The following is a 14,189-nucleotide window of genomic DNA, read 5'->3' as shown; positions in this document are numbered from 1 at the left end:
AGAGGAGTAAATTACGTTTCCCCGATTGTATATTTAACCACACTTAGTGAGGGTGGTTTTGTTATAGTTGTTTTTATATAAAAAATTCACTTCCTGCAAAAGACCATCTTTATAAAAAAAAAATAAATCTGTCTTTAACAACTAATATTGGATATGACCCAAAGCCCATTGGTCAGTGTGAGTCTATCCATTGACTTCAGTGAGCTTTGGATCAGGCCATTGATGTGAGCCTTGTCCTAAACTATGAGCTGCTCAGCAGTCAGGTGGGGGGGCTATAGATTCTCCACGGCTTTGAAGGACTCTTTGGTGTATTGATAAACATTCCCAATCATACATCTCACTTCAGCCCAGAGTTACCTACCTTCTACAGAAATTTGGTGTTCCGTCACTTTTTTTTTTTTTAATTTTTGGAAAATTATTTACATTGGAAATAAAGAACCATAAAACTATTTACCGCAAAGGAATAATGGGCTAATGTGATCCTTGGTTGTATAAAGAGGGGAGTAGTGAGTACGGAGTAGGAATAGGGAGCTAATTTTACCTCCATGGACAGCATTGGTGAGACAGATGCATACCTCCCAACATTCCCAGTGGCTAAAGGGGATGGATCCTGCCCCAGGGAGGATGGGATAGGAGGCCCAAGGGGAAGAGTTGCAGAGCAAGTCCACCCCATGAGTCATCGGGCATTTGATTGACTTTTAAATGGAAGTGTTTTGAATCAGCCCAGTCACTATGGGGAGGCAGCACTAGGGGTGCCACCTCTCACTCCCTCCTCTGCAGCCCTAGGATCTGCACAGGTTAGAGATGGGTGAATTTCTGATAGTTTTTGGTTCACTGGCAATTCCAAACTTTTTTTTAAAAAAAAGTTAGTTTTGGGTTGTCCCAAAATCAAAATATTAAAAAAAAAAGATATTCGGCAATCAAAAAGCTGAAAGATTTGTTGTGTGTCAAACAAACGTTTAGTTGGAAACAAAACATTTTGTTTTGATTTCAGGCATTTTTTAACTTTAAAGGAAATTTCTAAACAAAATGTTGTTTAGAGACAAAAAGTCAAAGTTTCATTACAAACATATCAAAATGAAACACTTTGAATTTTGGGGGGCGGGGGGGGCAGGGGGCATTTTTAGGGGGCTTTATTGACCAGAATAATCCAGCACAATGTTTTGTCACCAAATCTGCATTCTTTTTTTTTTTTTCTTCACCAAAAAGAAAGGATTTTTTTGGTTGATAGTTGTGGCCAGCTCTAGCACAGATCTCAACTTGGGAATGTTCTGAGCATCTGCTGTGTCATAGGCAAGGATGTGATTTGGTCATGGATTCCATGACCAAATCACATCTCTGGGACTTCTTTGGCTTCAGCCCCACCGTGACTGTACCCTGACTGTACATTTTTACCATGACTGCTCTGTGACTTTTGCCTAATTTTACTGTGACACAAGTGTATCCATTGTCCTAGGTGAGGAAGGAGAAGGGAGTTCTGGCTGCTCCCTTCCAGGGTAGTGGGAGCCCTAGCAAGAGCAGAATAAGTGCTTGACTGACTCTGCCTGAGCCTGGGGAAGTGCCTAGCAAAGTCCTTCCCTGGCCCAGCCACCCAGGAATGCTCAAGGGAAAGGGAAAAAAAGAAGCTGAGAAACAGCAACTAGTTACTGCACCCTGACTTTCTGTCCCAGAGCAGACTAAAGCACCCTGAGATGCCAAGGTATCACATGCTAGCAGAGTAAGCCGTGTCCTCCATCCCTTCTCCCTTCCCTCATGACCCAGGGATGCCCTCTGTGCCAGGGGCTGTAGGGAGAGAGAGATGTAGGAGCACACTACGCTGTTTCCACACCCGCTGAGAAATCCCCAGCCGGGGACTTAAGGGTAGTTGCCACCCCTTTCGAGCGGCTTAAGGCTATGTGCACACTACAGCTGAAGTCAGTACAAGTTATGTCGCTGAGGGGTGTGAGTAAGCCACCCCCGGAGCGATGTGAGTTACACCATCCTAATCATCAGTGTGGACAGCACTATGTCAGCAGGGGAGCTTCTTCCGCCGACATAGCTACTGCCGCTCACGGGGGCCAAAGTAATTAAGTTGATTGGGATTGCTCTCTCCCGTCGGCTTACAGCGTCTGCGCTAGCAGCGGCACAGCTGTGCCAAAGCAGCCACAGCACTCTAAGCTCTGAAGTGTAGCCATGGCCTGAGTGTTCCAGAAAGAGTGGAACAGGAAAGAAAATCTTCTCCCAAGTACAAATTGTAGCCCCCTGGACCTTTGTGAAATCTTAAGTTTGATCCTCAGGCTGAAAAGATTGACCCCCCCCCCCCCCCCCCGGTCTAATGCAAAAGAGACTTGGGGCACAACTCTGTGGTGTACTGTTCACTTGCAGTGCTCCTTGACTGAAGGGCATCCTGCACATTGCAGAATCAAAACTCAACTCAGCGGTAACTGCTCAGAGTGGACAGCAAACGTACAAAATGCTAGCGTTTTTATAGTGAGCTTTTCAGTAACATGTAGCAGCTTCTAATCAGATTACTTTACACAGTGCTTGCTCTTCATTAAATCGTGAATCAGGGTCTTGAGTTCTATAGTACCTCCAAACAGGGACATTTGAAACTGGTTTGAAATTCCTCTGACTGAGATGGCGAGGGTGGAGGTGGGGGGAAAGTTAACAATGTTATGAAAGGGAAAGCATCAATACACCAGTAATTTATGTACTATTTATATACCAAACATAGATTGTTGCTAGGAAGTGATATGATGTCAATACAGTTTTCTTATAACAGCATGATAACTCTTACAGTAAGGGATGAAATACTTGTGTAGTCAAATGTTGTGTTTATAATGGAAAACAATGCATTAGTGATGCCATTTATCTCCTCTACTAGTCAAAATCAGATTTACACTGGAAACGCAATATAATCTTACAACAAAGATTTTTTTGTTTTTTCCTACTTCATAGGAAATAAGAATTCCTACTTTAAAAAAAAAAAGCTGTTAAATTCAATTTGCATGCCATGTTCACACGTTTGAAAAGAATAAGAGCCTTGCTGAGGTCCACTCTGCCGAGGTCCTTACTGGGTCCTGCTGGTGCTGTTATTGCCAGGGGGAGGGTCCTTGGAACAGAGCAACCAAGGGCTTTTTTTGGTGGTGGTGGTTGGTTGTTGTTAAGGAAATTGCTATTCTTGCATATTAGAGAGTGGACTTTAAGGCTTGTTTGGGGAAAAAGGAGGGTTACTGCCCTGAGGTTCAAGTGGGTGTTTCCTGAAAGATCTGAAAAATAAATAACTATCTGGGGAGTCTGAGAATCCTTGGAATTTTTTTTTCCTCATTTAGAGAAGGTTCCCCATGCCTTTTAATAAGTGTGAGAGAAGTGTATTTCTGCCTTCCTTTCTCCTCTGCCTTCCCTTTACTTCAATAAATTGCAGCTTTTTTTTATCCTGATTTGACTAGAACTGGGGGTCATTCCCTCTCTGAAAGACTTCCCAAGGTAAGGCACTTTCATGGTAATATAGGACTAAGGAAGGAGTTGGTTGCTAAGTCCCAGTGACATGGGCAGAGGTGAGAGAAACTGTCTGGAGGTGTTTTTCCCCTCTAAAGATGAGTCTTTCTCTTGTGCAGATGATCTACTGGCTGGATTTAGTTCATCTAGATCTTATGAGGAAGGGGTTACACTAAGCACATGGGCATCACATTTTCAATGTGTTGTTTTGATCAAATTATGCATTTTATTTCAGATAGTAATAACTAAAAAAATTTACAGCATATCTGTAGAACAAACTGAGAGAGCTCATACAGATCTCTTTAAAGACCACAATCATTCAAATTAAAACCGATATGCAGATTTTTATAGGACCCTCTCCAGTAGAATAGTTCAAGATAGTGTTGCTATGCATCAGTTTGGAGGCTCCTCATAATAAATCCAGCACTGCCACCTTTGGCTTTTAGACTTTAAGGAGGAGCTGATCAAGGTAATCCTCTTATGGCCCTGTCAATATCATTAATAGCTTTAAATGTGAAAGCTGAACCTTTCTTAACCATAGAAAAAGCTTCTTGTTTCCCAATATATAGAAATTTTAGAGGGGTGTGTAGATGGAGTGGCTTCTTAGAACTTTAATTTTTTGCAATCTAATAAGAACTAATAAGAATCTAAACTTGTGTGTTTAGAAACAAGTTCAAAACTAAAAGAAGGCTGATTTTAAGTGTCGTCATGTTGTTATGTTTCCTCATGAGGTCCAGGAAATGCAAACTAGGACTTAAAGATTTCAGACTTCTAATGGAAGAACTGCAATATTGGTGCCAAATTTTGGGAAACCATGGAAGATAAAATTTATATTTTTAGTTTTTGATAGTGAAGTAAGAAATGTTTTCGCTTCAAACTGAATTGGTTTATTTGCATTTGTGGAAGAAAGTGGTAGGTCAGATGAGGAGTTCAAACTTATTAAAATAACCTTTTTGCCCTCCTTTACATTCGAATAAAAAATAATCTTATAGAAATTAAGAATTTTGGGACAGATCCACAGCTGGTGTAAATCAGCATATCTCCTTTGATTGAAGTGTACCTGCAATGGCTTACCCCAGCTGAGGATCTGACCCTTTATGCATCATTGGAAGTTTTGTTGCTATGACTGCCCTGGTAGGTCAGTTTTTTCATGGGGATTTTATCTTTCTGATGTGTCAGGCTATATTGCATAGTCTAATGGAGCTTACGGTTATCTAAATGAAAAATTCTGGATACTGTATATACCATTCTGAGAAGAATTTTGCATGCAATGAGCGGGATAGCTGGAAAGCCTATGTTATGTAACATACAAGGAAATCCGTGTATATGTATATAATATAGCTGTGTGAGTGTGAAGTGTATATGTACGCTTTATATATATGAATACATCACTTTTTATATGAAAAATACACATCTATATAATAAAGTGCTGCAATTACATAAAAACATAGGTGAGGAAAACTAATATTTTAGTCTTCAATAGAAGTAATCTTAAGATAATGGCACATTATTAAATGCTTATTCTGCATATCTAAGATATAAAAAGTGTGACTATACAAAGCATACTTCATGGATCTCAGGTACACACACATATTTTGGCAGGCTTTTTGTGATAATAACAACTTGTGTTAAGGCAGGCTACAGGTCATTCTCATCAATTGTTCCTGCAACCTTCCCAGCTGCTCCCTTCTGGTGAACAAGAAACTGTGTTTGGGATTGGATCCAGAGTTCAAACTGTGCCTTATTGAGGGGGTGAGGGGTGTGTGGCATGCTCTGCATGTTGGGTTAAAAAAACAAAAAAAGAGTATATTGTATGTATATTTCTTGGCCCATGCACTCAGAGTTCAATCTCTCTGTTTTTTGAAGAATGCTTAGATGATATCTATCACCGGTTGGATGTAGAAGAGCTACTTCCTCCTGAACCTGGGAAACACATCATTAATAAAATTACTATTTAAAGAACTGCTAGGTGAAAAATTGATCAAGTTATGCATACACAAGGGCTTTTAGTTTATCTCCTTCTTAAGGCAGGAAGACTTACAGGCCAGGGATACTTTAGAATTCTGCTGGTTGTTTAAGTCTGTGATTGTGTATATCATTTTCAAAATAACTTTAAAAAAATCATGTAATATATCCTGATGTTGCCTAGGAGACTCAGTCTCAGAGACTAAGATTTAAATCTTTGAAAGAAGATTTAACCAAAACTGGTGCTCTGTTAGAAATATTGTATCCAGCAATTTTTTTTATTGTGTATCATACCAAAAATGTTTCTGTATTATGCTGAGTTTCCTTATCTTCTGTTCTCAGAATTTAAACTGTAGTACAGACTTGTGAAGAGGCAAAGTTTTGTAACGTCTTTTCTAGCTCCCTGGGCTTTGTTTACTCTTGAATCAGATCTAGCACTGTGATACAGTGCTTGTTCTGTTTCTAATAGAGAATAATTCGACTTTAAACAATGGAGGAAATTATTGCTTTGGGGCACACAATGAGACTTCCTGCTCTGGTTAAGAAAACACACCTTCCCATTGTCCTTCTCTGTCATGTCACAGTGTTCATTCTCTTCAAAAGTATTGGTAATTGCTACCATGGTAACAAAACAAAAACATGATGTGGCAGCTATTCTCAGTGTTTAGTAAACGAGCAGAATTCATTTATGAAACTACAGCAGTTTGATGACTCTCTCTGTGACTTAAACCTAGCACAAAATAATCTGTTCACTGTGTGGTGCTCAAGGGTCGATGTCTGACTTTTTTTAGGAGTGTGTGTGTGGTGGTGGTGGGGGGGTAATCATCACTAGAATCAGCCAGTGCAAAAAGATAATCCATTTGCCTCTCGCTATTGTGTTAGTACTTAGTGATTGCACAATTAACTTCTGTAGCAAGAGGTGAATTCTGTGGAATACTTGGGGATCTGGTTATAGTTGAATTACTTTCTTATGTTGCAAAGCAGGTAGACAAAGTGCTTAGCTAGTTCAGGTGAGACTGAATATTCATGCTCTGTATTTGGAATTTTAGTGGTCCTGCCATGTGATTTGGGGCTGACAAGTTCGCAAGGTGAGAGTGTACGGAGATGTGGAAAAGACAGTGCGCGGAAAGTGGGACACAGATCAGTCAAGGGTTAGAAAGGGAGCTGCTTTGCCAGGCGATAGTTTGACTTGGTTTTTTTGCAAGTGAACTTCTTGGAACTGCTTGCTCTATCCCAGGTAAACATGACTTGTGTGAACATTTGTAACTAAATAAATAGGAGTAAGAAATACCCTGAATCTTTGTCACTAACTTCATTTCTAACAAGTAACTGGCACATTCCAAAGCCCGGTATCATTACCTCTCAGGAAAGGGGTAACAGTAAGTTCCTGACTGCCAGTTCATGTCCCATGGTCCTTGCTTGTGGCTCCCAACCCATTCTCCTAAAGTCTCACTTAATCAGCTGGCTCCAGGAGCTGAGGCTTTAAGGAAAAAAACAAATATTATGAGACTAGTGATCAAATTGAAAGTTGGCAACCCTGGAGCGTGGGTAAAATATGGTTCCTATCAGGGCAATGTACTGAAATCCTCTTGGTGTTTTCTCCCAAGAATTCCTCTGTGGCTTTTATATTGGGAGGGGGTGAATTGAGTCTAAAAAGGTTTTAAGAGTAACTTGAATAGAACCTTGTTAGTTTGTTCTCTGTTAAGTCTACAGGACTTCTTTATGTTGAAGTCTGAAGGAGTGCCTATTTATAAATATTAGGCAGTAATTACAGGCATCTGTCATAACTCATAGGTAAGGAATAGAAATGGTGAGAGGTAAAATTATACTGAATTGGGGGGGGGAAACTGAAGATGAGCTGTATTCGGCTATAGAATAGTTTCTCAAAAGAAGTAATGGTGGCCCCATTGTCTTGGGACTTACAAAAATAGCCTGGACAAAACACCAAAAAAATGTGCTGCCAAGAACAATCCTGTATTGTCAGGGGGATTGAACTAACTTAGTAGATAAACCTGGTGACTTCCATTTCTAACTCTTTTGATACTGTGGCATGCCACTTATTAGTTAAAAGTGGTGTGTGTGTGGGGGGGGGGGGAAGGTTGTTGTCCCTTCTGTTAAGATAAAGTAAAACTGAAATGCATTTTACTCATTTGTAATATTGAAAATGTGTACAGGCAACTGGGAAGTGAGGGAGAGAAAGAACATAGGCCATGGAAGTTAGACCTACATTTCTTCCATTTTACAAGTCAGAGTGCAGTTTATCCTTCCTTTGTCTTCAAAAATACAAGCACTAAATAAGGGGAGGGGGGGGACTCTTTAAAATGGCACAGGGACATGTGTTGGGCAAAAGCTATTGAAAGGGGTATGTCCTTGAGCTTCATCTTTGTGTGTTTTCTTTATCCTAAACACTTAATTTCTCCTTAACTAACAATAACGCAGGTGATCGGCGTCCTTTTTGCGCATCACTTAGTTGCTCACCTTGTTGCTATCACCATTGACCCAGCAGATCAAAATGTGCTGGCCAAGAAAAACTACAGCAGCCCCATGCCAGTCTTTGACAGAGGCAAGCACAAGCACGTCATTCAGAACCAGCACTGTTATCTCTGTGAAGTTGATGTGTAAGTTATGCAGTAAAAACATATCAAAAAGATCAGGATTGTTTTTCTTTAAATCCAGAGACTTTTATATTTTTCTTTACTGTTGTGAAGTCATTTTCCTGCTGGCCAGGTTAGAGAGAAACTGACCTGTTAGTAAGAAATTTGTGGCTTTGAATTAGCACCATCTATAGTTGAGGTTGCCTGGCAATTCCCTTATAAGATCCTATTTTCAATTGCTTTTAACTTTCACAGATTTCACCTTTCAGGCTGAAATTTTCCATACCAGGGGTTTGCTCCAGGGTGATTTTAATGTTTCAGCTAACATGATTCGGCTATTTCTGAGAACAGGGGGAAATATATTGTGCTGTCCATGTTTATTAGGGAAAAAAAATTTCTCAAAAACCCTTTTTCTGAGGGTCCGTCCTTTCAGAGCAGGGACTTGAAATTTGGCAGGAGGGTTGCCCTGGAATGTGCTTTTTTTGCTATCTCTGTGAAAATGAGCCCAAATCTGGCCAAGTTACATACTTCTGAATAATCTCTGTTCGCCAACAGTTAGTAGACACTTGTAAGAGTGTGGCAGCTAAATTCCCAAAGAGTCTATCTGCCCTGAGCATGCTCCATCCACTCACAGCTCCGACCTGTTCTAGATTGTACGTTCTCACCATGACCGCATGCTCCATCCAAGCTCTGCAGAGACTTAGGGCCTGGCTACACTAGAGAGTTTACAGTGGTGCAGCTGCACTGCTGTAAGCTCTCTGGTGTAGCCGCTGTAAGCCGACCGGAGAAACTCTCTGGCCAACATAACGCTGTCCACACCAACGCTTAAATTGATGTAACTTATGTTGCTCAGGGAAGGGGGGAGAAGATGATTTCTTCACCCCCCATGAGTGACATCAATTATGCCAACATAAGCCGTAGTGTAGACATAGCCTTAGTGGGACTTTACCTGCAGTTGCTCTTCCCACCCGCCAAGGGATCCTGGTATATCAGACACAAACTGAGAGCAGGGAGACTGTCTCTCCTGTGCTCCTTGCTGGTGGCCAGGCCAGATAGGAGGACAGCCAGAGGAATCCTGATTAGAATGCAGAGGGGTGAGGAATCGTGGGGGGATGGAAAGGGCTATGTGTCTTGGACTGCTTGTGATTTTTGTTTTTGGAGGGTAATATATAAACCTGTTATAAGACATCTGTCTGTTGGAGACTGCCCGTGTCTCCGTAAGTGTGGCCTGTTTTGCTGACTAATTCTTACTCCATTTTATTTATATCTTTTTGTTTTTAGAGGGCCAAAAGCCAAACACTGTAGTGCCTGTAATAAGTGCATTGCGGACTTCGATCACCACTGTAAGTGGCTCAATAACTGTGTGGGAGGCAGAAATTACTGGTAAGCCATTACGGGCTAGCTTTGATAATATTGATTTGTCATGAAGAAATCAATGGGAGCTAAGTGTACTTCACAATGAACCATATGCTTTTTCCACCTGCCCCCTTTGAGGACATTTAACTGCTTGGTAGGGATTGGCTGATTTGGAGGGAACATTCCTATGACAGGAGCCTTTTATTCAATGGTGGAAAAGTGAGGTCAAGTTATTGACTCCTCCCTGGGAAATCAGTTTTAAATATATCCCTTTCCTCCCCCATACGGCCCAGAAACATCCAGTTTTTACTGTGTTTGCAGTTCATTTCTAATAAGTCCACTGTACCAATCTATGTGCTAGCCAGGAAGTTGCTCGACCACTATGTCTAGTCACAATAGCTATGGCAGATATATGTTCACTGACCAATTTGAGAGTTAATTCTTATCTTGCAAGACTTGATCTTTGAATTAAATAAGTGTCCTTAGTTGGTATTGTTTGATCTGTACTAAGTGTATTGTTGCTATACTGTAATTAATAAAATGTGTGCTTTTAAAAATATCTTTTGTTGTACTGTAGGCATTTCATTTTTATTCAAATTTGCAGCATAGTCCAAAAAGAATACAGTAAATAAATTAATTTCCTTTTTTCTTATATTGGATTTTATACTACATAGAACAGAGTGAATAAAAGAAATGCATATAATATTAACTAGAATATTCCATGCCTAATTATATCTTGTAAGGAAGGTAAAATAGACTGAAGCAAACCCAAGTGATATTTGTTTTACCAAATCCCCCTTGTTTTTGAATTCTACATGCCAGTCTTCAGTTTGTAAAGTAGTCAACTATTGGTCATGAGGAAAGAAGCTTCAAAGTGAGAGCCTGCTACCTACTCTATGGATATATAAAGATGTATATGTGAGCACTTACAAAAAGAGTAGAACAAAATGTGAGCTGCTTCAGCCCCTGAATAGGATTTATGGTGAAAATTGTGTAAATTCGTCTTCACATTTAAAATGCCACAAGCTGAATGGAAAAGAAAAAGCTGAATTGTTTGAACAGAAGAGTAACAAAAGGAGTGTGAGTGGAAAATGACGAGTCTATATTTTGTAGTGAAGCCACAGTAACTCGAGTGGTTCTTTGTTTTGCCACACTTTAAAACAGACTCTAGAAAATGAGAAGTAGGTGAGGTTCTTTAGTGTAGAGAGATGAATGGGGGCTATGTTTAGAGGGATTTATTTTAATTTGGTCGGTGGGTGGAACAATCTTTTGACCTTGTCCCAATACCCTGGCTAGTAGCAAATGGCTCTGGGGTATAAGCTTCCAATCCCATGGTGTAACAGGTGTGTTGTAGATGGCCTGGCTGGGAGTCATTGAGTGGAAAAAAGTCTTGTTGCCATTATAAAATATTCTGGGGTCATATACCCCATTGAGACAGATTAGGGTTTATTGGGCAGCAGTGGATGGATAAGGGATTTGGAGTGTAGCTGTGCTCAAGTACCACAACCGTGTGTTGTAGTCAGAGGCTTATTCTTCTGGGTGATTCCAGTGCAAATGTGGATGATACTTCAGGAGTGACCTTAGATGTCACATTGTACATGACATCTATGGGGCTCTCCCTTATGGGTTCTGGCACTAAATTTAAAGCTAGATTGCTTTGGATTTGATCTCTGATTTGGACGGGCTGGGGGTGGTAAATGTTCTCATTTTGGTTTGGCATCAGGGCTTACCCTTTGCTCTCTCTGGTGCGGTGGAACCATTTTATTTGCTTAACCACAAAGACAAGTGGCCCAGTAGGGTTTCAAAGCTCTTTAAGGGAGAATATTCAATGTCAATGCATGTGGACTACTCTTTCAGTGATCCGGTTAGACACTGATTTATTTGTCCTCTACTGTCAGTAGGGTTGTTCTAATACCCCCAGTTTTGTATCCTCCTCACAGGTCAACCTTTTCTTCAGGCAGCCTGTGATAGAGGTAATGGAAAGAGAAGAGCAGAAGGCTGAGTGCTGGTGACAGAAACCAACCTTCAAATCTGATTGATCATACCATAAATCACTTTTGAAGTTTTATGCAATGGCTGTAATGGAGACAAAAAAGAAGTTTTCTTCTCTTCCATTACAGCCACTGACGTTACAATTGACAGTACTGGTGAACCTGGGTTCCCTTGTCACTGTACAACCCAGATTGTCTGTTTTCATCTATGGAAGTCCTATGTTGTTTGGTTCCTTCTTGGCTAATTTACAAATTTGCCTCTTCTATTCAATTGGCTTAAGTCATTTGAGAAACACAAGCTATCAGGTTTAAACATCTGGGGGCTGGAGGCAGGCTGTGTTTGGTGAGCAGCCAAAGATGCTGAAATTCATACCATTGGACCAACAGAGTCCAATTATTTATTTGACCTTCAGTGGATGCCTACAGGCATATGGTTACACAGGCTTTTTCTTGAGACAGTGGCCTGTGGGGAGTGGAGGGAGTTAAGCGTTCATTTGTGTGTGGGTGTTTGGGGATGTGAATTAAGTATTTTAACTGAGATTGATGTAATTTCATACTTGTATTTTTTACTTGAAAGGTATTTTATAAATAAACAAATATTATTCTTTTAAATCAGTGGAAGTTCATGAAAGCTTCATTTCTGTGAAGTTGCATGCCTGGTCATCCTCTGAGTATAGTGTTTTGTTTCTCTTATGTACATAGGTTTTTCTTCAATGCTGTTGCCTCTGCTGTTCTTGGTGTCTTCCTCCTGATACTGGTGATCCTTTATGTCTTCATCCAGTACTTTGTGAATCCAGCAGAACTACGCACAGCACCTCAGTTTGAAAGTATTTTTCCACTGACTTAAAATATATTGTGTACTTTTTACGTAGTTTGTCTAATGGTACTGCTCCCAGAGATCCAGTTATGTATAAACTTCATTGAAAGAAGATGTCAATAGGACTTCTTGGTCAGAAGGTTGTTGGTTGACACTAGTGCAGTGCTGGGAGGATGCTGTGTTGTTAAAGATGTCATTCTTTAGATGAGAAATTAAAGTGAGTTCTTTTCTGCTTGTCTCTTCTGCTTTTCTTGGTGAAAGTTAAAGATTTCAGATCTTTCCCCAAGATTAGGGAATATAACCCCTGGGTACAGACCACCATATTCCTGACCTGGTAATAAAACAAGTCCCTGTATATGATGGACTTCTGGGTCCAACAGTGGCTGCTGTGTTTTGCCTATCTAGCCAAATAACTTACTGTGTAAAGCATATGAGTTTAAACTGTCTTCACATTCAACTAGAGGAGTTTTACTGCATACATATGACTTAGGAGTGCACACAGATATGTAGAAGGAGTATGTAAAGTAAAAGTGCTTTTAAATACCCTTAAATTACTCAGATATTCTACTGGCCCTAATCTAAATTTTTGTTTCTAGCTGTATGAGAAATACTCTTAAATACGTAATACACCTCTACCCCGATATAACGCGACCCGAACACAAATTCGGATATAACGCAGTAAAGCAGCGCTCTGGGGGGGCGGGGCTGTGCGCTGCGGTGGATCAAAGCAAGTTCGATATAACGCGGTTTCACCTATAACGCGGTAAGATTTTTTGGCTCCAGAGAACAGCGTTATATCAGGGTAGAGGTGTATCTAAAAAAGATATTTATATCAATTTTTCTGTCTTCCATAACACTGGAAATGGAGATTTAAACACAAGGCTATTTTAAATGATTTACTACATGTTTAGTAGATTTACAGAGATGTATGATTTCTAGACTTCCAGAAATTAGTTGGGGAGATGGGGGAGAAGTATAAGTCAATCTGGCACTCATTCAAGGGAGGCTTTGCTGGAGCCAGATGTGTATGATGCAAAGCTTCCCCCGTGTAACTCTTCTAGTTACACCCTGATCCGTAATACCTTCCTACCATTTCATTTCTGAGATTCTCTTTGAGCAGAAAGTAATTGTGCCATGGTTAGCCAGAGCTTTGTGAGGTGGGTCTGGCTCAGACCACTAGATTTGTGACCTGAATCAAGATGTGAATCCAGATCTCCAGAAATGCTGGGACAGTGCTTTAGGGTAAAATTTTCAAAAGCACCTCTAAGTACCATTTTTCAAAAGTGATGAAGTACTTAGCCTCCTACGTCACATTGACTGTCAATGAGACTTAGGCTCCTAATTCACTTACTTGCTTTGGAAAATTTTACCCCCAGTCTGTTACACTCCCGCACTCTTCAGTTTTTGAGGACTCATGAGTAGTCCAAGTAAACAGAGCTAGGAAGTCTATTTATCCTTCTGGTTCTGTTTTAGAATTTTTTTTTAAATCAAAACAAATAAGCGGTGAATAGCCTTGTGCAAAGAACAGTCAAAAAGCCCAGTTGTTAAGAGAGAATTACTTGAGCTGTAGGAGAGACTGTGGGTAGCTTGGTTTTTCCTATTTCCATTACCAGAAGGATGAAGTGTTTTATTTTCCCCCTTTACTTTGCCCTGGTAGGAGTCATTGGAAACAACACGTGGTTGGCCTTTCTTCCTGTTGCTCCTGCGGAGACTACAGCAGCTGGAATCCTGGCTATAGCGGTGATCACTGTGCTCCTGGGAATTGCATCGCTCCTGCTACTGGGACACTTGTTGATATTTCATCTTTACCTCTGTATGTAATATTTCTCTATAAGCAGGTGGGCAGTGATTGTTTCAGGAAAATCCTTCTCAGTCTGTTGCGATCAACGACTATAAAGGTTCCATCTTTTTAATTTGTTTTAAATATCTATAAACCCAAGTTTGGAAAACTTCAGCCTCAATGGCTGAAGCGCGTTAGTTATAAGCAAC

General features: G+C 40.4%; 1 protein-coding gene across 1 annotated transcript in view; it reads left to right on the top strand.

The window, feature by feature from the left end:
* Positions 1-14,189, top strand: part of LOC112119785 (probable palmitoyltransferase ZDHHC11B) — a 78,545-nt gene that overhangs the window by 33,168 nt on the left and 31,188 nt on the right. Inside the window, exons 3-6 of the mRNA XM_026656372.2 lie at positions 7,882-8,060; positions 9,318-9,419; positions 12,086-12,210; positions 13,858-14,013. Of these exons, the coding sequence (XP_026512157.1) occupies positions 7,882-8,060; positions 9,318-9,419; positions 12,086-12,210; positions 13,858-14,013 (562 nt within the window). The remainder of the gene's footprint in view (positions 1-7,881; positions 8,061-9,317; positions 9,420-12,085; positions 12,211-13,857; positions 14,014-14,189) is intronic.

Source organism: Terrapene carolina, unplaced genomic scaffold, assembly GCF_002925995.2.
Source record: "Terrapene carolina triunguis isolate 2854851 unplaced genomic scaffold, T_m_triunguis-2.0 Scaffold229, whole genome shotgun sequence".
Taxonomy (NCBI): Eukaryota; Metazoa; Chordata; order Testudines; family Emydidae; genus Terrapene; species Terrapene triunguis.
The sequence above is the reverse complement of the archived record's forward strand: the minus strand, read 5'-3'. Positions and strand labels throughout refer to the sequence as shown.